This window comes from Nilaparvata lugens, chromosome 4 (genome assembly GCF_014356525.2).
Source record: "Nilaparvata lugens isolate BPH chromosome 4, ASM1435652v1, whole genome shotgun sequence".
NCBI classification, from domain to species: Eukaryota; Metazoa; Arthropoda; class Insecta; order Hemiptera; family Delphacidae; genus Nilaparvata; species Nilaparvata lugens.
Window position 1 is genome coordinate 59,137,841 of NC_052507.1, and position 24,163 is coordinate 59,162,003.

At 35.1% G+C, this 24,163-nt stretch overlaps 1 protein-coding gene across 1 annotated transcript; it reads left to right on the plus strand.

The window, feature by feature from the left end:
• Positions 1–1,656: 1,656 nt before the first annotated feature.
• On the plus strand, positions 1,657–22,416 carry LOC111050041. The gene is made up of 4 exons (XM_039426021.1): positions 1,657–1,708; positions 8,087–8,093; positions 19,911–20,061; positions 21,217–22,416. The coding sequence occupies exons 1-4, from the start codon at positions 1,672–1,674 to the stop codon at positions 21,334–21,336; spliced, it is 315 nt and encodes a 104-aa protein (XP_039281955.1). The 5' UTR covers positions 1,657–1,671; the 3' UTR covers positions 21,337–22,416.
• Positions 22,417–24,163: the final 1,747 nt, after the last annotated feature.

A 24,163-nucleotide genomic window follows, 5' to 3' on the forward strand; every position in this document is an offset into this window, starting at 1 on the left:
TTTGTGAATGTTAAAGTTATGTGATTTCTGAAGTAAGAGATTTCTGTGTTGATACTGCATTATCATAGATAATGACTATTTTATCAGGCTTGTAATTTATTTATGTGATGCTATAAATATTCATTTATTTATTCATTCACAAATACAATCCAGGTAAAAACAACAGGCATTTGCCCAAAACTGCTTCAAACCTTGATTTGTAATACACAGTCTGAAGGTGATGTTACTTACATAACTTATATGATTCGCACACAATTAAAAAAATGTATCTACTACAATTTTGAATTTATCATATTTTTCTAATTAACTACAGAATATTAAATCAACTGTTAATATACAAATATAGTAAATTTTATATCGAAATAATACCACTAGAGACTCATGGAGATTTTATGACAATAATAATAATAATGCATGCTCTTCATGACTCTTTAAAGATACAAATACCAAACTTGAGATTGTGAAATTTAATGTATCAATTAAAGTGAAGATTCTGTAGATCTATACTGCTTCAAATTTAAGTCACTGCAGAATTAAATTTCAGACACCTTACAAATAATAACAGTTAGGTTCAGAAATGATAGAGACATTCATAGCTTGACGTCATTTCTGTTGTACCAATAAAAATATGACTGATAGGCTTTTCTATGGTCTCTATCCAAACATTTTTTATGTTTTGTTTTTGTAAACCTTTGACCGGTAATTAGTAATCAAAAGTAAGCTGAAAAGTTCTTCTCCCAAAGGTGTGAGTAACAATTAACAATCCACTCAAATTGATATGTGAATTGTTTGTTTAATGTTTGTAGTTATCCCAATTCAATTGAATGCCAACTCTAATTACATTTCACTAGAATTCCGGAAGTGCGAAGAGAGGAAGTGCAAGAACATTGTTTTGCAAGCGCGTGTTCCGAACAATGGAACAATCAGTGCTTTCCTTTTTTCTTTTTCCCCTTCCATTTTTCTCCTGATTTTGCTCTTCGTATTCTCCTACCCTTTTTCTATCAGTTGCGTAACAATGAAAATGTGCTTGTAACATTATCAAATAATCGATCTGTAACTTGAGAAAATGGGGTCAAAAAGAAACCCTTCTGTATTTGCTGTGGAAAAATAGCGGGAACATTTCTTATTGCTTGAGGAAGCTCCAATTTTTCAATAAGGAAACTGAAATTTTTGTCGGTTCTTCGCTTTTTTCGAGTTATTGTTTTCGTTATTTCCTTTGTCCCTACTTTTTCTACAACCTTCTCCATCCTCAGATCGTCCACCTTTTCTCCTTCCCTTTTCGCATTTTCGTCATCTCATTTCTCTATCATTTTCCTTTTCCTTCTTTCTCTATGCTTCCTTACTCCTTCTCTTTCATTAGCGTGTTCTTCTTTCACCAGAGTAATAATCAATATTGTTCTCCTAAACCTTTTCAAAGTCTTCATATCATCCCTCTACATCCCTCATTAGAGCTGCCTTGATAATCACTCAAAGTGAGTGGTACAAGATCTATGCAAACAATTAGAAGTATTCAATGAGGTGAGTAGCTGTGATGCAGGGACCCTCCAGGTCCCTCTATATCTTCGTTCTTCCCAAATCACCTATTCTTAAAATTTTCAATAAGACATATAGAAAACATATATGAACATTAATGAAACATATACAAAAGACATATCGTCTGTAACCTTACTCATGTTATTATTATTTCCCTTGTTTCCTCACAAACCTTCTTCCACAATCTCTTTTTCTTTGGATCTTTTTCCATCTTTTCAATATTTTTAACATTTTTCTTCTTCCTCACTCGAATCCTATTTAATCTTATCTGATATGTTTTCTCCCCATCTACTTTATATTTCTCCTGCTTCTTTTTTTATTCTCTTTTGTCTTTCTTTCTATTTAATATTCTAATTTTTTGATTCCTACATCTTCTCTCAGTTCGTTTCCTTTCTCAAAAAATGTTTCCGACTGACAAGAACACATTGGAAATGAACCGAATTAATATTTTCAGTGCTAGTATTTAAGCTCAGAGATATAAGGTTCAATTCTGAGTTTTGAGTCTAGTCAAACATAGGCCTACTTGATTATTTGCGTATTTTTTCAATATTAGTCTACTTACCTCATTGAATACTTCTAATTGTTTGCATAGATCTTCTACCACTCACTTTAAGTGATTATCAAGGCAGCTCTAATGAAAAAGCGTCGAGTGGGTACTTTATTATATACGATAACGGCTACTGCAATTATATTTCACGTCTAGTCAAGTATGAGTTGAACATTTTGGGGTTAATTATTTACTTTAGATGCGTGACCTAATAGGATTGTTTCCACTTACAATCTCTATAATAATGTAATTGAAACTAGCTGTATACATCCATTGTTTAACCTTCAACCAAAGTATATTAGAACTGTTGGAAACAATCAAATATTTTGATGAATTTGTAGCACTTAAAGTTTGTTCTCATTCCCAATACATTTCTACCTCAGAAATTGTTGTTGGTTCACCTCCTCCAGCCTAATTCAATGTGAGACTTCCACCAGCTCAATTCATAACGATGAGTAGCTATGAACGACAATTTAGAGCGAATTTCATGAATTTCCTATCAATCCTTGAAAGATGGAAGCGATTTCGAGATTGGTTTAGGGAGAAATTAATTTAATAAGAGACTTGACGCTTTTCATCAACAATCTCTCTTCAAAATTAGCGTCCAGATGAAATAAGGTGGATTTCCCCTTCTCTATCTTAACACACTACTACACTGTCTCCAAGAGTGGAGTACTGTAAAGTCAACAATTCGTCTCAACAAGTACTGTAAAGTACTGTAAATCATCAATATTGAACTAATCAACATTCCAACTTCAATATTTGCGTCCAGGACAGAAAAAATGTGGATTTTCTCTTCTTTATTGGAACACAATACTTTACTGGCTCCAAGTGGAGAATTGTCAAGTCGTGAGTCCTAATTCGAATTACATCAAGGATCAATGTATCAAAAAGCGATAAAACTAGTATTCGAAAAAGCAAATAAAAATTAAATTGGTGATACAGTATTTCTATGACAATTCATAGACGGAAAATCCCTCCATTCACAAATTTATCGATATCTTTCCTATTTAGATAGATTGGCATTCAACAAGTATTAACAAGATTCACTTCAAATTGTCAACATTGATATTACTAGCGACCCCCTGGGTTGAAGAACTCGCTAATGAACTGTTGTATTGATCTTTGAAATCCGCAACTTGTAATTATACAGAGTTGGTGAGAATCATTATGGAACAACTGAATATCTCTTTTACAAGTATGATAAATGTGACAGTAGGTTCCATGGGCATCCTATTCCAATATTGGAAAAAATATACTTCCTGTCACTTCAAAACTTTTGTCCGCCATCCTGAATCCGTCATATGGATCCAGCTTCATTTTTCCTTATGCACTTTCGATGTTATTTTTGTATCCTGATAAAGGACGTAGAACGTCAATTTTGTTGTCCAACAAACTTGACCTGTAGAAAGGTTAGAAGAATATGTGTTCAAAATTTGAAGCTGATTGATCAATTCTTTCTAAAGTATTTGTAGAACATACAAACAGACGGACAACAAATTTAGGCTCTAGTGAGTCAAAAGTGAGAGCTCGCTAACGCTCGTTCGATTGAGAAGAAAAGCAGTTACAAGAAATGTGGATGTAACCAGCTTCACTTCACGAGTCTCTTACTACTGCCATCATGATATCGTGTCACACGATGTAAAAAATGAATTCACTTCCTCGAAAACAAATCATGTCGATGATATGACATCATCATCACCATCATCATCATCATACTTCTCCTCAACCCTTAGCAACCAACTTCTCCTCCACCTCTTAAACCTCCTCCTCCTCTTCCTTCTCATCCTCATTCTTCTCAATATCATCATCACATCATCATCAACAACATCACGATCGTGTGGGCGAAAAACGCGCCTGTTAACGAGACGCGCGCTCATCGATTTAGAACGACACAAAGAGGCGGAAAAATGCATGAATCAGCAGATCCCTGGAGGGATTAGCCCTTCAAATACCTCGCCACTACCGAAACTTCGCTGATAATCTGTCTCCTATCTCCATCTCACACATGTAACGGCTTTCTGATTTTGTAGGCTCTCTTTCTCCTTGTCTATTTTATTCTCAATACCATTATTTTTGTATTTTTTCTACCTTACCTCTTATTCCTCCTCTTCCAATCATTTATCATATTTACATAACTGATAAATTCTAGTCTCAGTTATTTTTGCATTGGGTTTCTTGATATTTTCTTTCTATTTTTTTACTTCTTATTTTTCCTTATCCTGATGTTCTCCATATTTTCGATCTCCTTTCCTTTATCAGTCTACTAATTGGTCTTTCTATTCATGTTTCAACTTCAATTTCCTGAATTCCTAAACATGACTATATGAATATTTCTCCATTCATATAAATATACAGTACTATTATTATTTTTATAATATTGTTTTCCTTAGTAATCGCTCTCCTGTTCTTTCATTTTCCTTCTCTCTCTCACTCACTCTTTCCCTCTTCCTTCATTCTATTTTCCCACATCTTCTTTCATGTTCCGAGTGAAAAATGCATAAGTCTCTCCATCATCATAATCAATATTCGCCACAGTGCTTGTTAGTGATGACAACGTAAGCTCTGAAAAATATTTTTTAAATCGTCACATCGTATATTTTTTCTACATTTTTCTATTCTTCCCTCTGTTCTGTCCCATCATTTTCTCTAGCCTTTCGTTATCCTTCTTCCTTTTTTTCGTCACATCACTTTCTCCTACACCTCTCCTCCTCTTTACTACCATTAAAATTTCTAATACCACTTCTTACTATTTCTTCACCTATCTCTTTTTATCTCTTCATCTCTCAGTCTTTCTTTTTCCATCACACTCTCACCCTCTCTTACTCTACCCACTCTAACTATTCCTCTTTCATACTCTCAATTCCTTCCATCTTCCCCTCCTCTCATTCTCCTTTCCCCTGTATAAACTGTAAATGCAACCAACCATCACTCACAGTGTCATGATATGAGCTTGGCCAAAAATATTTCTTTCGTTTGTTATGTCAAGACAGCGGTACCGGAAGTGGAAATAGAGAATAGGTGAAGATGAGTGGAAGAGTTTGAGAGAGAGAGAGAGAGAGAAAGTGAGGGTGGTATAGAAATGAAACCAAGAAGCAACGTGGTCAGTGGTCTGGATGTCACTCACACCTACAACTCACCGCCCCACAATCAATCATCTGCCAGATTGCATTTTCCACAAAAACTTTCTTTCTCTACAATTCTTACAAGAAAGAATTCACCTCACTACAATCTGTTAATCCTTGACATTCACTGGAAATGTCTTTTTGATTTGTTCCAGAAGAATTTCAACAGGAAACAGTTTCTGATTTAATTTGAAGAATCTGTTTGGTCTGGAGAAAATTGTTTACTCTCAAGTACAAACTGAGTTGACTGACTTTATATTTTCATCTGAGAGTTTTCTATTCCTAGCAAACAAGAACATGAGCAATAGTATACTATTTACTATCGTGCGCCGCCTATGTCATTTTTAAAAACCAAATTGTAGCTAAAATGCTCGAGATAACTCTAATGTTGCATGATGATGCTATTATAGCTTCTCCATTATGTGCTGTGAGGCTAGTCCAGGATGTAAATTTATTTCCTTTGAAGGACTATTCCCCTTTCTAAATGAATAAACACAGAGAAAAAACAGAACATTAAAAAAGCAAGTTCACGTTGAGAAGTCAAACTTAAAAATTGCTCTAGTGTTATATCTCAGGTTATACTGAGGTTAATCCTGAGTTTCATACTGCAGTTGATACTAAAGTTAGTACTGAGGATAATGTCGTAGTTGATACTGAAGTAATACTGAGGTTAGTCAAAAACTAATACTGGGGTATATAATGAGGTAAATACTGAGGTTTATTGATACTAAAGATAATACTGAATACCCAATACTGAAGTAAGTACTGAGGTTAATACGTTAATACCGTAGTTGATATCATTAAGTAGCATATAAAACCTAGAATACACAGGTTACTCTAGAGGTTGATAATGATGTTTATTCTGAGGTAAATACTTGGGTTTGAAGTGCGGTTTCTTCTGAGGTAAATAATGAGGTTTGAACTGCAGTTAATGATGGAGAGAAAACTGAGGTCGCTATATTGAGGTTGATACAGTAGTTCATACTAGAGTAACTAAACATTGAGAATAGAGTGAAACCGCGGGTACTCCAGAGATTAATACTGAACTCAATCAAACAGCGGCTGGAAAACAACCTGAAAGAGAGAAGCATCCTGTCTGCCGTCTGTACTTTTGTAGCTTATCACAGAAGAATGTTTACCGAGTAGACTGTATAATACAGCGAGCAGAATAGCCAAACAGCGCTTTATGAATATGTAAAACGGCAATTTACTGTTGGCGGCTAGGAGCTAGGAGGGCGTCAGCGGGTGATGGAGCGATAGAATGACCAAAAGATAAAGCCGATGATGGATGACAGAAACGCATGATCCGCGCATGCGCGTCTGTAAATAATGTCTGCCTTGTGTCTGAGATTAGCGTTGTTGGTCCCTGGTCTGTCTTCAATCTTCCTGAGGTTATAGGGGTGAAGCTGGTGGCCAATCTAGATTCACTCCGATCTGTCAGCATTCCTTATATGTAACATCAATGCTTCCCATGCAAACAATGATGACAATAATGTTCCTGATATTATTGGGTAAAGCTGGTGGCTAATCTAGATTCGCTTTAAACTGTCAGAATTTCTTATATATTACATCAATACTAACCGTTCAACCAATGATGACAAAATAATGTTTCTATTATTGGGGGGTAAAGCTGGTGGTTCATCTTAATCCACTTCAAACTGTCACTATTCCGTAAATGTTACATCAATGCTTCTTATCCAACCCATGCTGAGAGTCTGAAGTCTGTATTCACCAATATTCTGGTCTACTCATTCCAGACTGCTATAGGGAAACCATAATATCTATAACTTTTAATCAATAGAAATGTACTCATACCCAACTTAGAGAAGTCTAGGAAATGTTTACATGTAACAGAGACAAAGTACATACCTTAGTAAATACCCTCGGATTAATTAGTATAAGCCCTTTTCCCTCTGCTGTGCATTCATCCTTTCATCCGTGAATGTATGGGTATGGAAAATGGGATGAGTGAATATTGAGCCGATGCTTCACCTTTCCTTATGATACTACTTATACAAGTAATGCCACTATATCCATACCCTATGTGAGGAATTTCTCTATTGTTATTGCTTATAAAGAATAAAAATAAATGTTTTTGATTATTGAAAAGTCAGTTATAATGAAAAAATCTGGTGTGGTACACTCACACAACTTTCCTTGCTCATTGATCTATAAGCCTCATTAACGAGGATAATTTAGGGAATAACATTATGCCGATTAACAGCTAAATAATTAAAACTACAATATTATACTATTGTTATTGTGTTCAGAGTACATTTTCCTTTGTTTGAATTATGAAATTTGAGGATTTTTTAAAAGTTGTCAAAGCAGCTGTTCTACATATAAAATATCGACATGTGTTCTTTGAATAAACTCCTCTACCCACCTACCTCACGCACGATAAGGAGGTTACAAAGTAAATTTCTCAAGGATGGGGTGGACCCCCTGTTAGTTTTTTAGAGAGGAGACTTATGCCAGTTAATAGAGCTGATATGTAACTATACAGGGTATGAATTTGAAAAAAATCGGTCAAGTCATTTTTGAGAAAATCGCGATAGAAATTTAACAAAATTCATTCTTCTCAGGGATATTACGGAGCTCCTGCAATTTTCCCAGAAATGAGGCTCATGCCAGTTGATAGGGCTTATAAGTAGCTATCTAAGGTATAAATTTGAAGAAAATCGTTAGAGCCGTTTTCGAGAAAACCAGGAAAAACATGGTTTTTTAGCCATTATCCGCCATTTTTTCCGCCATTTTGAATTGAATTTTATTGAATTTCTTATTGTCGGATCCTCATGGTATAAGGACCTTAAATTTAAAATTTCAAGTCAATTGGTTAATTAGGAATGGAGATATCGTGTTCACAGACACACACACAGACCAACACCCAAAAATCATGTTTTTGGACTCAGGGGACCTTGAAACGTATAGAAAACATGAAATTGGGGTACCTTAATTTTTTTGAGAAAGCAATACTTTCCTTACCTATGGTAATAGGGCAAGGAAAGTAATAAAAACACACATATATTGTCAAATTCCACTGTTTTATTTGGTACAGGACCTAATAAAACGGTAGAATTCGACAATATATGTGTTTTTTTATTCCATTATGGAACGGTTCTACAACATTGACAGTGACTCAGTCGAATTTTGATGTCAGTCATAATAAAATCCTCTATCATTCCGTCTCTTACAACTCCTCTGTACACCCTATTCTCTATCTCCCATGTTATGGGGCTCTATAGGAACAACATTCCCAATAGAACCCTCCAGTACCATCCAAATGACTCTTGTCGGCGAAATTGCAAACGGGAATGCGCGCACATCCATTGAAATCCGAAATCCGGCGCTATTTTTTCTCTTTAATCCAGTCATCAGATTGAAGTTGACAGCAGCCGGAGAGCAAATATTTGAGCAAATTTATTATGAATCAGCAAGTAAATTGACTTGCTTTGTTATTGGTTGTTTGAGGGACCAAGGAGGGGGAAGAGACTCTTAAGTGCTGCTTTTGTCATCAGAATGCACGATAACTGAAAGTGAGAAAGTGGAAGAGAGAAAGAGCGGGAATTATTGGTTTAAGAGAGAATCAAGAGAGGGAGATTCTGTAGCGCTGCATTTTTCTGAAGAACTCACGATGAGTGAGAGAGTGAGTGAAAATGTATTGGAGACAATGTGATTGATTGATTGATTGAGTACTTCATTTATGTAGATTACAATATTCAAAATATTCTTCCTACTAACTCTACCAAAAAGAGAGAGAGAGTGTGTTTATGTGGAATAGATTTGATTAGATTAGATTTATTTATTTATGTATGTTACATTAAAGAGTGAAATGAGCAAGAGAATAGTAAAGAAAGAGAGAGAGAGAGAAGATAAGGAAGAATTGGAGGTCTAAATTGTAAAAAGAAGAGAAAGAGAATGAAAGATAATAAAAGAGAATGAGGGAGAATGAGAGGACTAAACTGGAAAGAATGAGAGAAAGAGAATGAGAGATGATAAAAGAGGATAATAGAGAAAGAGTAAAAGAAATGAGAGTAAGATAATATAGGGGATGAAAGGCATAATAAGAGAGGGAGAATTAGAGAAATAAGAAAGAGTAACAGAATAATATAGAGAGAGACAATAAGAGAAAGAGAGTTTAAGGAAGGGTGAGAGAGAGCAAGAGAGAACAAGAGATAATAACAGAGTATCAGAGACAGAAAGAGGGAATTAGAGCTAATATGAGAAAAGAGAGAGAGAGAGAGAGAGTTTAAGAGAAAGAAGTACGATGAGTTTAAAAGTGTGTGGAATGATTTAAGAGAAGGCTTGTGATTTGAGAGAGAAATATTTCGAGAGTGTGTGATGGACGGAGAAAGAGTGTGAGGAAAGTGAGAAAAGTGGGGAGAGAGTGAGAGAGCCTTTGTACAACTCTCAGGCTTCATTTCCATCAGGAATTATATTTGAATTGAGTTGTTGAGGCCGCTTCCCTAATTCGCTGCATCGAAATCGATTCCATTTCAACAATAGTAAACGGTGCTGGTCTTCGAATATCGCTGAATTCGCAGTTCTGCCTGCAACTTCACAGATATTATTCTCAACTAATTCAAGTTAATGAGCAAATTCATGATGATAATATATTGTATAAATGTATTTGAAAGACCAAATCCTGGACTGATAAAATAATAATAATAGTCGGCTATATCTTTCATGTCTGAAGTTCATTCATTCATTCCGAAAATTATATCTTTCATGTCACTCATTCATTCAGAAAATGATTCATATTTATTATAGCTTGAGATGATTCATTATTTTATCCAATATTTATTCTATCCATTCATTTATCCAATCAGTGCTATTCACTCTATTCATTCTACTTATCCAATCTATCTCAATCATCAAATTCGTTCATGTATTCTATTCATTGTACATATACTTATTTATTTCCTCTACTCTATTCCTTCTATCGAAATCACCTATTCAATTGAATTTGTTCTATTGATTACATTCTGTTCTTTATGGTCACATTCACAATTCATTCTGTCTCATTTCCTATTGATTTATATTCTTTTATATTCAAAATTAGAAATAAATTCAATTGATTCTATTAAAATTTGCTAGTAATTATTGTCCTCTTGCTACTGTTGAATTATTCAAAAAACGGGTCACTCCCATGTTATCGGATGGGCACGTTATATTGTCGGTCCCGGCAGAAGTATGACAGTCGTAAGGCTCATCGACGGCTTAAATGATATATTCAGGCGAGTTGGAACTTCCTCCAGGGACTCCCCACCAATAAAAGCCATACGAATATTTTTTATTCTGCGTACAGATATACGCGCCTCCAACCCGCTCCGCGCACGCACCGCCCTCGTTCCGCCATCGCGCCCCAGTACCATCCAAAAGACTCTTGTCGGCGAAATTGCAAACGGGAATGCGCGCACATCCATTGAAATCCGAAATCCGGCGCTATTTTTTCTCTTTAATCCAGTCATCAGATTGAAGTTGACAGCAGCCGGAGAGCAAATATTTGAGCAAATTTATTATGAATCAGCAAGTAAATTGACTTGCTTTGTTATTGGTTGTTTGAGGGACCAAGGAGGGGGAAGAGACTCTTAAGTGCTGCTTTTGTCATCAGAATGCACGATAACTGAAAGTGAGAGAGTGGAAGAGAGAAAGAGCAAGAATTATTGGTTTGAGAAAGAATCAAGAGAGGGAGATTCTGTAGCGCTGCATTTTTCTGAAGAACTCACGATGAGTGAGAGTGAGTGAAAATGTAATGAAGACAATGTGATTGATTGATTGATTGAGTACTTCATTTATGTAGATTACAATATTCAAAATATTCTTCCTACTAACTCTACCAAAAAGAGAGAGAGAGTGTGTTTATGTGGAATAGATTTGATTAGATTAGATTTATTTATTTATGTATGTTACATTAAAGAGTGAAATGAGCAAGAGAATAGTAAAGAAAGAGAGAGAGAGAGAAGATAAGGAAGAATTGGAGGTCTAAATTGTAAAAAAGAAGAGAAAGAGAATGAAAGATAATAAAAGAGAATGAGGGAGAATGAGAGGACTAAACTGGAAAGAATGAGAGAAAAGGAATGAGAGATGATAAAAGAGGATAATAGAGAAAGAGTAAAAGAAATGAGAGTAAGATAATATAGGGGATGAAAGGCATAATAAGAGAGGGAGAATTAGAGAAATAAGAAAGAGTAACAGAATAATATAGAGAGAGACAATAAGAGAAAGAGAGTTTAAGGAAGGGTGAGAGAGAGCAAGAGAGAACAAGAGATAATAACAGAGTATCAGAGACAGAAAGAGGGAATTAGAGCTAATATGAGAAAAGAGAGAGAGAGAGAGAGAGTTTAAGAGAAAGAAGTACGATGAGTTTAAAAGTGTGTGGAATGATTTAAGAGAAGGCTTGTGATTTGAGAGAGAAATATTTCGAGAGTGTGTGATGGACGGAGAAAGAGTGTGAGGAAAGTGAGAAAAGTGGGGAGAGAGTGAGAGAGCCTTTGTACAACTCTCAGGCTTCATTTCCATCAGGAATTATATTTGAATTGAGTTGTTGAGGCCGCTTCCCTAATTCGCTGCATCGAAATCGATTCCATTTCAACAATAGTAAACGGTGCTGGTCTTCGAATATCGCTGAATTCGCAGTTCTGCCTGCAACTTCACAGATATTATTCTCAACTAATTCAAGTAAATGAGCAAATTCATGATGATAATATATTGTATAAATGTATTTGAAAGACCAAATCCTGGACTGATAAAATAATAATATTAGTCGGCTATATCTTTCATGTCTGAAGTTCATTCATTCATTCCGAAAATTATATCTTTCATGTCACTCATTCATTCAGAAAATGATTCATATTTTATTATAGCTTGAGATGATTCATTATTTTATCCAATATTTATTCTATCCATTCATTTATCCAATCAGTGCTATTCACTCTATTCATTCTACTTATCCAATCTATCTCAATCATCAAATTCGTTTCATGTATTCTATTCATTGTACATATACTTATTTATTTCCTCTACTCTATTTCTTCTATCGAATTCACCTATTCAATTGAATTTGTTCTATTGATTCCATTCTTTTCTTTATAGTCAGATTCACAATTCATTCTGTCTCATTTCCTATTGATTTATATTCTTTTCTATTCAAAATTAGAAATAAATTCAATTGATTCTATTAAAATTTGCTAGTAATTATTGTCCTCTTGCTACTGTTGAATTATTCAAAAAACGGGTCACTCCCATGTTATCGGATGGGCACGTTATATTGTCGGTCCCGGCTGAAGTATGACAGTCGTAAGGCCCATCGACGGTTTCAATGATATATTCAGGCGAGTTGGAACTTCCTCCAGGGACTCCCCACCAATAAAAGCCATACGAATATTATTTTTATTCTGCGTACAGATATACGCGCCTCCAACCCGCTCCGCGCACGCACCGCCCTCGTTCCGCCATCGCGCCCCAATCGCCCCGCGCCCGCTCTACAGTCGCACCGATCATGAACGTTACGGGAGATGTTAGCTCTTCTCGCGTTCCACTCTTGCTCCCCGGTCGATCATCAATCGCTCTGCTCGAGTGACGTTCGGTTGCGGAGCAGAGCGAAAGTCTGTACGCACCTTTTGACATAATCATGACGAAATAATAATATTCTTCTCTCCGAACTGTCAGCAAAAGTTCAATGGAGAGCTCTGCTGTTACCTATAATCAGAGAAAACTCCTATAATTAATTAAACTCCTATTATTAATTCTGTGCTATAATGAATGCAGTCAGTATGAAGTGAATCTCACCACGGTTTTCCCTGTTACTCCAGCTTTACCAAGGCAACAAAACAGATGAGAAAATCGGCCAGTCTCTTTTCTGTTCCATTTTCATCTCTGTTCATCTTCGTTCTTCTTTCCTTCTAGAACATCGGCCAGCTTCTTCTCCATTCCATTTCCATCTCTGTACATCCTCCCTCTTTTTTCTCTTCTTCGCTGATTTCCTTTCCTCACTGCTTTTCTTTTCTCCCCCTTGTAATTATTCTTTTATCATAGAAGTGTTATTATTTGGTTTATTATTACCAGTGTTTGCCATGAGTCTTGTCAGACATGGCAATGAAAGATCTATTGAATAAATATCAAATATCTTTCTATATCATCTGCTCCTCTACCTCTTTCTTGAGTCATGATTTCCCTGAATCTCTTTCTCAAGTTTTTTACTTTCCAGTTTTCTTTCTTATTTTTCCAGTATGTTTTTCTCCACCATGTCTATTTCATTCTATGCCATCCTCTTCCATTCTATTTGAAGTTTGCCATAGGTTTCTCCAGACCTGGCAAAGGAAATTAAATAAATAAATCAATCAAACAATCGATCTCTCCTCCATCTCCACTATTCAATATTTTTCCTCTTTTGTTCACTCTTCATGTCACTCCCTCCTCACATTTTCTCTATCTTCCACACTCCTGATCCAATTTCTTGTTGCCCAATAATTTTCCAAAGACCTCACTCTACTTTCTGACAAACAACATCACATTTTCCACACTGTTCCACTTAATTGAATCTGATGTCAGAAGGAAACAAGTAGCGATCAAGTTGACTCTTTTCTGCTGCTTCCATATATAGTGCAAGTCACATTAAACTGTCAGCATCAATTGTATCCTTGAATAAGAAGAATCCTTCCAAGAGTTGTTTCCTTGAAAATGGCATGAATGCTTCCCATTCACCAAATGCTGGTAGTTCATAGTGAAGCTCACAAGAAAGTGGTCCCACGTCGATATTTCCAACTCGAAATGAACTACATTCGACCCATTTCCCGATTATTGGCGACATTCTTACAGTTTCATTAGATGTAACAGTATTTTTTGCTCGAGAATTCGATGAGAATAGTACGCGTACTTGAACAGTTTACATCGGAGGTTCTGGTGGAGAATTATTCGAATACATTCGATTGAACAGAAATTGGTTATTCAGACGACATTCAAATTCAATTCAATATAATTCTAGCATTGAATATCCTTCTATTTTCAAATTTCAATTGAAGTTCAATGAATTTCAAATTGGAGACGAAAATTTCACGATTGAGTATTTATTTGATGCTACTAATTATAAATTATCCAAGTATAAACGATACAAGTGATAAATTATAATAAAGAATAGTGTCTTAAAATCTCTATTGATCAAAAATTTACTTCATAAACAGCACTAACCCTTAGGTTTAGGCGCACACCAGTTAGTCAAGACAAGACATGATCAGACACGTTTAGTCACAATACTTCACATAGTTGCTTATGAAGACATGTCTAATTTCAATTATTAATCAGTGTGAGTCACAAGCAGCTATGTGAAGTATTGTGACTAAACGTGTCTGATCATGTCTTGTCTTGTCTTGACTAAGTGGTGTGCGCCTAGTCTTATCATCCGTCAGAAAATGCAGTTCAAACACAGCATAATTTTAATACATAGAAAGTTCACAACAGTGATAAAACGTCCCTTGGATACATCTCATATCCTTCCATCACGTACCTAGTATTTTTTCCAAGTGGCTATATTGAGTTATGAAGACCTCACTCTACTTTCTGACAAACAACATCACATTTTCCACACTGTTCCACTTAATTGAATCTGATGTCAGAAGGAAACAAGTAGCGATCAAGTTGACTCTTTTCTGCTGCTTCCATATATAGTGCAAGTCACATTAAACTGTCAGCATCAATTGTATCCTTGAATAAGAAGAATCCTTCCAAGAGTTGTTTCCTTGAAAATGGCATGAATGCTTCCCATTCACCAAATGCTGGTAGTTCATAGTGAAGCTCACAAGAAAGTGGTCCCACGTCGATATTTCCAACTCGAAATGAACTACATTCGACCTATTCCCGATTATTGGCGACATTCTTACAGTTTCATTAGATGTAACAGTATTTTTTGCTCGAGAATTCGATGAGAATAGTACGCGTACTTGAACAGTTTACATCGGAGGTTCTGGTGGAGAATTATTCGAATACATTCGATTGAACAGAAACTGCTTATTCAGACGACATTCAAATTCAATTCAATATAATTCTAGCATTGGAAATCCTTCCATTTTCAAAATTTCAATTGAAGTTCAATCAATTTCAAATTGGATACGAAAATTTCACTATTGAGTATTTATTTGATGCTACTAAATAATATAAATTATCCAAGTATAAACGATACAAGTGGTAAATTATAATGAAGTTATAAATTATAATGATGTCTTACAATCTCTATTGATCAAAAATTCACTTCATAAAAAGCACTAACCCTTAGGTTAGGCGCACACCAGTTAGTCAAGACAAGACATGATCAGACACGTTTAATCACAATTCTTCACATAGCTGCTTATGAAGACATGTATAATTTCAATGATTAATCAGTGTGAGTCACAAGCAACTATGTGAAGTATTGTGACTAAACGTGTCTGATCATGTCTTGTCTTGTCTTGACTAAGTGGTGTGCGCCTAGTCTTATCATCCGTCAGAAAATGCAGTTCAAACACAGCATAATTTTAATACATGGAAAGTTCACAACAGTGATAAAACGTCCCTTGGATACATCTCATATCCTTCCATCACGTACCTAGTATTTTTTCCAAGTGGCTATATTGAGTTATGATGACATTAAATTCGTACTAGGAGCTGAATGAGGCTATAAAATAGAGGTACACCTCATATTGCTTACTATCTTCAAATGCAATCGTGCTGGTGAAAGAGGCTATTTGACTCAAAATTGAGTGTGAGGAAAGTTTATTAGATTATCAGAACTGTAATTTTCTAGATGCATACTGTTATCTTGAAAAATAATATACATGAACTTCTATTAAAATGTTACTTTTTATCCTCCACTTCCTGTTATTTGGATGTTACTTTTCATACAATACACATGGGAATGTATTGAAATTGTCCAGAAACGTGCGAAATACCTGCTGCCCTGCTTTATTTCAACTGTATAAAACCAGAATACTATATCATTTTTCATAGTACGAAATAATGATGAAAAACCCCCAATTCAATAATGTAGTCATCACAGAGAAGTGCATCATCCCTCAGTAATATTAGGGAGTTTCCACTACTTTAACTGGACTGGTATTATAATAATATTGTTATTATGACTGGAATGAATTTACACGTATTCCAGAACCTAGGAATTGAAAAGGAGGCAAGATTGATAGATTATCCTCCACTTCCTTTATTAAAATGTTACCTTTTATCCTCCACTTCCTGTTATTTGGATGTTACTTTTCATACAATACACATGGGAATGTATTAAAATTGTCCAGAAACGTGGGAAATACATGCTGCCCTGCTTTATTTCAACTGTATCAAACCAGAATACTACATCATTTTTCATAGTACGAAATAATGATGAAATACTCCCTTCTATGAACGTATATTACCCCATTTTATGACCGTCCATCAGTTTTTGACAGTCAAGAAAATCGTCACGTCATGCTCTGTCACTCTGCAGGACAGTTTGACCATAGAGAAACAATAACGTAAGTAGATATCCAATGGTATAGGGCGTTCATGTCGCAACTTTTACTGTTATCTCAAGCCGATTACTGTCGATTGTTGTCAATTTTTACTGTTTTGATCGGGTAAGAGTGTATGAACGGCACAATATAAGAGACTACCAGCGTCATGAAGCTTCACAGGAAAGAATTACGTGGACTATAGGCTTAAGATAACAGTAAAAGTTGCGACATGAACGCCCTATACCATTGGATATCTACTTATGCTATTGTTTCTCTATGGTTTGACGTAACAATACAAATCAGCTGACTTCAAGGTCGAATTGTGTGGCGTTCGACCATTGAACTGAAAGTGAAAGGGGTGAATGACCTTCATTGTCACTGACCTTACTCAACATTCTCTCTCTCCCACCCTACGGAGCCCCTCAACTTGATCTTGACCTACAGACAGCTAGTGTTCACCTTGTTGTCTAAACACTTCTTTGAAGGGGCACGCACAATTTTCTCTTTGTTAAAGAGTATAACAGTTCACCTCTGATATTAGCAAAAGTAATAAGTTGTTATGAGTTTCAAGTTTCCTTACTAATGTAACAGAACACCCTGGAATCTTAGATGTTAACGTGAATCCGTAGCATTCAATATTCAGTATTCGAATAATACAATAATTATTTATCATAGTATGAAGTAGTAGAATAGATTAGCATTGATTAGAGGGAGACTTAACAAAATTATTATTTGAAAATCTCAACTGGTACAATGAAATAAAATTCATTTAATAGACTTGGAAGTATTTTATTTCTTCTATAAGAGTTTGAACATCCCATACTAGTGATTACATAGATAACATTGAAAATCAATGTGAATAACCTTTGGTTGGATCTAAAATGTACATTTTTCAAATAAGTAATTGATTCAATCCACTAGATGTTCAAAGTTAGCTTCACTGACTAAAGCTTTTACAGTCATGAACTGTTCATATCATAACAAGCAGGTTCTTTGAAAATAATTTTTATTGAGCAGGGTTGTGCCAGCCAGGATCTGTTTTCAATGAACAATCAAAGTTCTGAATTGAAATGTTAGAAATTTTATTATAAATATTTCAACTCAGTACTGTACCAATCCTGGATTAAAATCAATCATGCTTGATACTACTCAGCATAAGAAAATTCTGTAATTTTATCCTTCTCATGTATTCATCGTTGGAGCCTCTTGCTCTTGTCATATAATTTGGTGAAGTAATATATGTTTATTCTTAATGCTAGTTTCTCTAAATTAAACTTTCATGAAAATAGATTGATGAATTATTTTATTACTACACCTACTACAGTATCTGAAATACAATTAAATTTTCAGAAATCTCATTTTCCAAATCACATCACACATGAAACTTAATGTTAAAATTCACTGAACAACTTACGCATGCAAACAAACTCAGCTCAGTATACGCTTTTCAAACAAGTCTTCCGCTCTTTATCCGACTGATTCCTTATTCAAAACATGTAGCTAATTGAAAGCACACGCTCAAAACGCTAAGCGCTTTTTTATTCTTTTTTCGTGGCCCAGACAGATCATTTCTCGGCGTTCACTTAAGCTGTCACCGCTGTCAGTTGATTTCTAGTTCTCCATTATTCTCACAACTCATTTCAATGCAAACTCAACTTCGAAAAGGCAAATCAAAATTAATCACTTGTCTACAAACATCTTACTTCTCCCTAGCTGTTAATTTTTGGCGAAATGGGAATAGTCGGATTTATGAGAACTTTCTAGTTTGTGTTGTTTCCATATCACTCTATCTTTTCTTTATAAATAGTGTTTCTGGGACTGTTGAATTAGAGTACTGCATTAATGTGTTGGACTTACAAAGTGTATAATGTTGTTCATAGCATGTACAATTGGAAGCTGTGATAAATATTATTAACTGCTGAGCTTGAAGGTAGACTAAACATTTTCTCTTGACAGTATTATATGCAGGCGAATTATATGAAACTATTATATTGAAATGAACATCCACCAATATCCTGTAATCTAATTCTACAACTTGATGATGCTTCATATTATTGAATAGTTATCTCGTATAAGAATTGGGATCAAGCACTACCTCCGAAAACCTATGTTTACGGAGGTAGTGGATCAAGTCACATTCGATTTACCAAATCATCTTGTATGGGTATTGAAATTAAGTCACTTGCTTCCAAAGCTTTCATCCTTCTTGACATCTGAGTAATGTGAACTATTCAAACAATTTATCAACAGTAGGCTTATTCAAAACATGAGTTGAACAAAATTGGTCAAAATGAATAAATACTATTGTAACATTCAGAATTCATTACTCACGTTATATTCATGAACGATTTTGTAATTGATGCAGATACAGCTTTACACAGGTTTGAGAAGACCCAAACCAGAAGGATCTCATTTATTTTACTATGAAATATTTATTTTACTAGGTTTATAGTGTTTATAGTAGGTAACCTCCTTGCCCCGCAAGGGTCTAATTAAAAAACTTGACGTACTGTAATCTTGAAGAATTTAAAATAGGCCTATAACCATTCTCGGTAGATCAAGAATCTATAATACATGGAAAGTTCAAAAATTGAGATTTTCTAGTTAATCAGTCCAGTAGTTCAGACGATGATGATTCGTGAATTCTCTTTTACGTATAAGCCAATTCTTCCCCTTAATTATTTTATAGATAACTGAACTTTCAAGTTCAGATCTGTGTAGAAGGATTTCAAAGGAAATGAGACAAATATGTGACTCAACTGAAAGAACATAGGCCTAACACATTTCCAACTCAAACACTCCAAGAGAGAAATTTTTATTTGTTTAAATTGCAATAATTATCTTTGTATTCGGTAATAAAATACTTGAAGCAATATTAATTGTGAATATTGTGCTAGTGTAGCTCCTTATGAACTATTGTCCAAGAGCTTTCCGTTTCAAGACAGAATAATGTGGGATTGGATGGTTTTCGATAATAGGGTGGAAATCGACTATACTAGTTTCCTGGAGAGGAGTTTTATTGAAAAATTATTGTATGTATTGATCCAAGCTCTATTGTATTCAAATATGATTGTTTTCTGAGAATATAAATCTTTTCATTACATTATTTTATGCCTTTTTGTTATAGGGGAAACGAGTTTCTGTTTGAATTCGCCTTTCCCTCAATTATTCCCCAATTATTATTGTGGAATTTGTTTTATACTTGTTATTTATCTTAGAATTTTGTTTGTGTTTCAGTTTGATAGTTGATGACGTGGACGCCAGAAGCTGTCAAGATGATAGCGAGTCACAAGACGCTCTGCATAAACTGCTGACAGACTCCTCGCTCGACTACAGGCCGTTCAGCAAAGAACAGAGTGATGCCAGGATAAAACAAATCAAGGTAAACTTCGAAACCCCTTTTGAAAAAGTATCAACACTAATATTGATGAGCAGCTTAGACTCTTATCACATTTTTGGACACCAGCGTAGTTAGTTCGCCAGTGGGACACATTTATTTCATGTGTGAAGCTTTGAATAAAACAATCTGAATATTATTATTAGTAAAAGTTCTCTTTGTTGTGGAGTAGACTAGGACATCAATGCTGGTTTCCCAGCGGTGGTCGAACCAGAGATTCGAGTGCACCAGCATGCATATTATCTGGTGTAATCAGCGCCATAAGAAATAATGCCCCGCGACTAGCTTGGACACTTGGTGTCCCACTGGCGACTTAACTTGAGGTCCTAATGTAATAAGATCCCTAATGTTTAAAGAAAAAACCAAAATGATGAAATTTGATCTCAAGAATCAACAAGAATCAAATATCAAAATTTAACTTGCCCTACTATTCTCATCCGGTGCGATGGGTCTTTTTTCTGTTACAATACAATCTATCATGTTTAGGGACGAATATTTTTCATACAAACAGTAAGGTAAATAATTAATGGTCAGCTCTTAGGAGAATTTCATTGAACTTCCAAGCCCTGAAACCAAATCTCTGTAAAGGATGGACAAAAGAGAGATTTTATGGCAATTAAGAGTCTCTTCCAACGATTTGGCTATTTTGATGTCATTTGAAATTCACCAACATTTAGAACGCAAAAGAACTTTTCGAGATAAGTCATCATTAATCCAATAAATGCATACACATGTACAATAGATAAATATATCCCACTATGAGTAAGTTTTGAGTATGCTATAATGAATGAGGACGATATTACTTTACTCTGAATAGAACAAGTCTTGGACAAAATATCCCTGTTGCCAAATTGCAAATTGTTCCACATGACTAAATGATTACTGAATAATATACAATAAGACAACCATGCATCGACTATGTTGTCGGATTCTATATATCCAGTCATATATGGGCTTGCATGAGAAGGTTGCTATTTTGCATAATTTGGTAAAGGGGATATTCTATCCAAGTTTCAACTTTTTCCATTCAGAGTATAATTGCACAAAAGAAGGAAACACTTATTTGAACACTTATTCGAAACTTAAAAAAGATCCATTTAATAATTCTTGAGAAATGATCGATTCCATTCTATTTTTCAGGTAGAAGCCGAGAGCCGCAAAAACGAATTCGCCCGTCTGCTGGAGGAACACGCTCAGGTCATCAGACGACTGAAGCAGATCGAGGAAGATGGGGGGGCCATCGGGGGGACCAACGCATGAGGGCCGCCTCCCCCCTCCCCCTGCCACAACTCTATTATTATCAAAAGTCTGAAGAAGGGTTGAACCATTGGTGTGAACTGTAGATGAGAATGATGAAAGTGTAGCTGTTTTGTATCAATGGGGTGACTGACTGACTGTGTGCCTGAACGGTGATCGAGTGTTAATCGGTGATCAGTCACCACTAATCAGTGATTAGACCATCTTTGATCAGTGGTTACTAGCATGAGATGATCAGTGTTAAGTATGTCATCTGTTCCATCATTGATTTTTGTCAGTAGCCTAATCAGTGAATAATTTCTATACCTAGTTGAATTATCTTTTGAGTTGAATTATCTAGTTGAGTTTCTAGGTGATCACTGATAAGCTCATCATCTAGATCACGGAATAATCGATGATAAGTGACCAAAAGTCGCCACTGAAATGAACCTTGATTGGTAATCATTAGTGACCACTGAACTAATTTTTGAAACAATATTGACTGTTCAGAGATCAGTCTATTATTTCCATAACTGAGTGATATGTGTGTAGTCCATGAATGAGCATCGTCATAATTGAGTTATCACTGATAAGTTTTGACTGTTTTCTCAATTTTACCATCAGTGATCACTGATAACTCTATAATTTCTCTCATTTTGAAGTGATTTTTGCATAAATGATTTCTGATCAGCTTATCGTTTCATATATCAATTGAGGTAGGTAGTAATGAGATCAGTAACCAGCAATCAGTAATCAGAGATAAGAAAGATTAGCTGCTGGCAGTTCCATAGATTTTCCAAGCGTCCACAACATGATGCTTATGGCTTTATCAAATATCAAAGATTGAAAGATGAGTGGATTTGGAGTTTCCAATTTGATTTCAACTTTTAAGTTCGTTACTGGAATGCTGAATTAGATGTTAACCAAAGAAGTCTTTCTGGATACGAATCTTATTGGAGAAATAGGATTCGTTTCAGATTGAAATTAACTTCCACACCGATTTAAAAAAAAATGTTTATCAAATATGATGATATTGTATTTTTGTTGTTATAGCATTATCTGAAGTCTTCAATAAGTAATTTGAAAGAATAATAAATTCCATTTTAAGAGACTAGGATCTGAGAAAATTGAAGGCATAGAATTATAACGAAAATGCAATTTCAAAAAGTTGTTCTTTCAATTCCAATGAATATTGACTAATATTATTTCAATTAGAGCTATTAATTTCTAGTTGAATACTGTGGTTTTATTCATATTTTACAGATGGAATTAAATAGAGAATGCATATTTGATTCATATTTCCCTAGTTGATTTGAACGAAGTCAACTTTAGTTGGAAATTTGCAGCCACAATTGGAAATATAGAAAAATTGTTCAAACACAAAATATTCTCTTTCATAATAAAAGAATATTCTAGCTAGGACAAAATGCAAGCAAGCAAGCTGAATCAAGCAAGCTGTGATATTGATTTGATCATTTTCTTCTCTCAAAAAAAGATTTTCATTCATGGCTGTTCTTCGAAATTCCTGGCGAAAAAATCTCCTCTTTAATTACCTCCGCGTCTCAGTTTATCAATGAATAATTCCGATGAAAAGAATGGCGAATAATGGCCGAGCATCACTTCAAACTGTCAGCATTGGTAGAATGAAAAGCATTGACGCTATTTATAGGCGAAGCTGACAGTGAATCTCACCTCCAATATTCGAGAAGAAGCTCCAGCTTCCAGATTCTTTGAAAAGAAAATTGATCTTTAAAGGGAAGATTTCATATTACATCAATCTCTTTAGAGGGGACTCTATATCAAAAGGGTGCTCATTATATTTTTTTCAAAGAATCCATTTTCAGAATCGATAACCCACGTTTAAAAGAGTCGAAATGAAGTTAATCTATATCTGTTCAAGAATTTGGAAAATGTATACTCATTTGGAAATTACTGAGAGGTGCAGAATATTTATGTTAAGAAGTGAAGAATGGAGCCAAGTGAAGAAGTAAAGAAGAATATGGGAAAAGATACAATAACGGAGCAGAAGCTGAGAGAGCAGGAAATGGGAGAACAGTGAAGAGTAATGAATTGATTCTCCAAAAGAATTATTTGTCATGTCGTCATCAAAGGCAGTTTCAAATTACATGCTTTTCAAAAATATGAGGTGTTCTTTCGACTCAAAATATTTTTATTTCTTATAAATTGTTCAAACACAAAATATTCTCTTTCATAATAAAAGAATATTCTAGCTCGAACAAGCACAGCAAGCTGTGATATTGATTTCATCATTTTCTTCTCTCAAAAAAAGATTTTCATTCATGGCTGTTCTTCGAAATTCCTGGCGAAAAAATCTCCTCTTTAATTACCTCCGCGTCTCAGTTTATCAATGAATAATTTCGATGAAAAGAATGGCGAATAATGGCCGAGCGTCACTTCAAACTGTCAGCATTGGTAGAATGAAAAGCATTGACGCTATTTATAGGCAATGCTGACAGTGAATCTCACCTCCAATATTCGAGAAGAAGCTCCAGCTTCCAGATTCTTTGAAAAGAAAATTGATCTTTAAAGGGAAGATTTCATATTACATCAATCTCTTTAGAGGGGACTCTATATCAAAAGGGTGCTCATTATATTTTTTCAAAGAATCCATTTTCACAATCGATAACCCACGTTTAAAAGAGTCGAAATGAAGTTAATCTATATCTGTTCAAGAATTTGGAAAATGTATACTCATTTGGAAATTACTGAGAGGTGCAGAATATTTATGTTAAGAAGTGAAGAATGGAGCCAAGTGAAGAAGTAAAGAAGAATATGGGAAAAGATACAATAACGGAGCAGAAGCTGAGAGAGCAGGAAATGGGAGAACAGT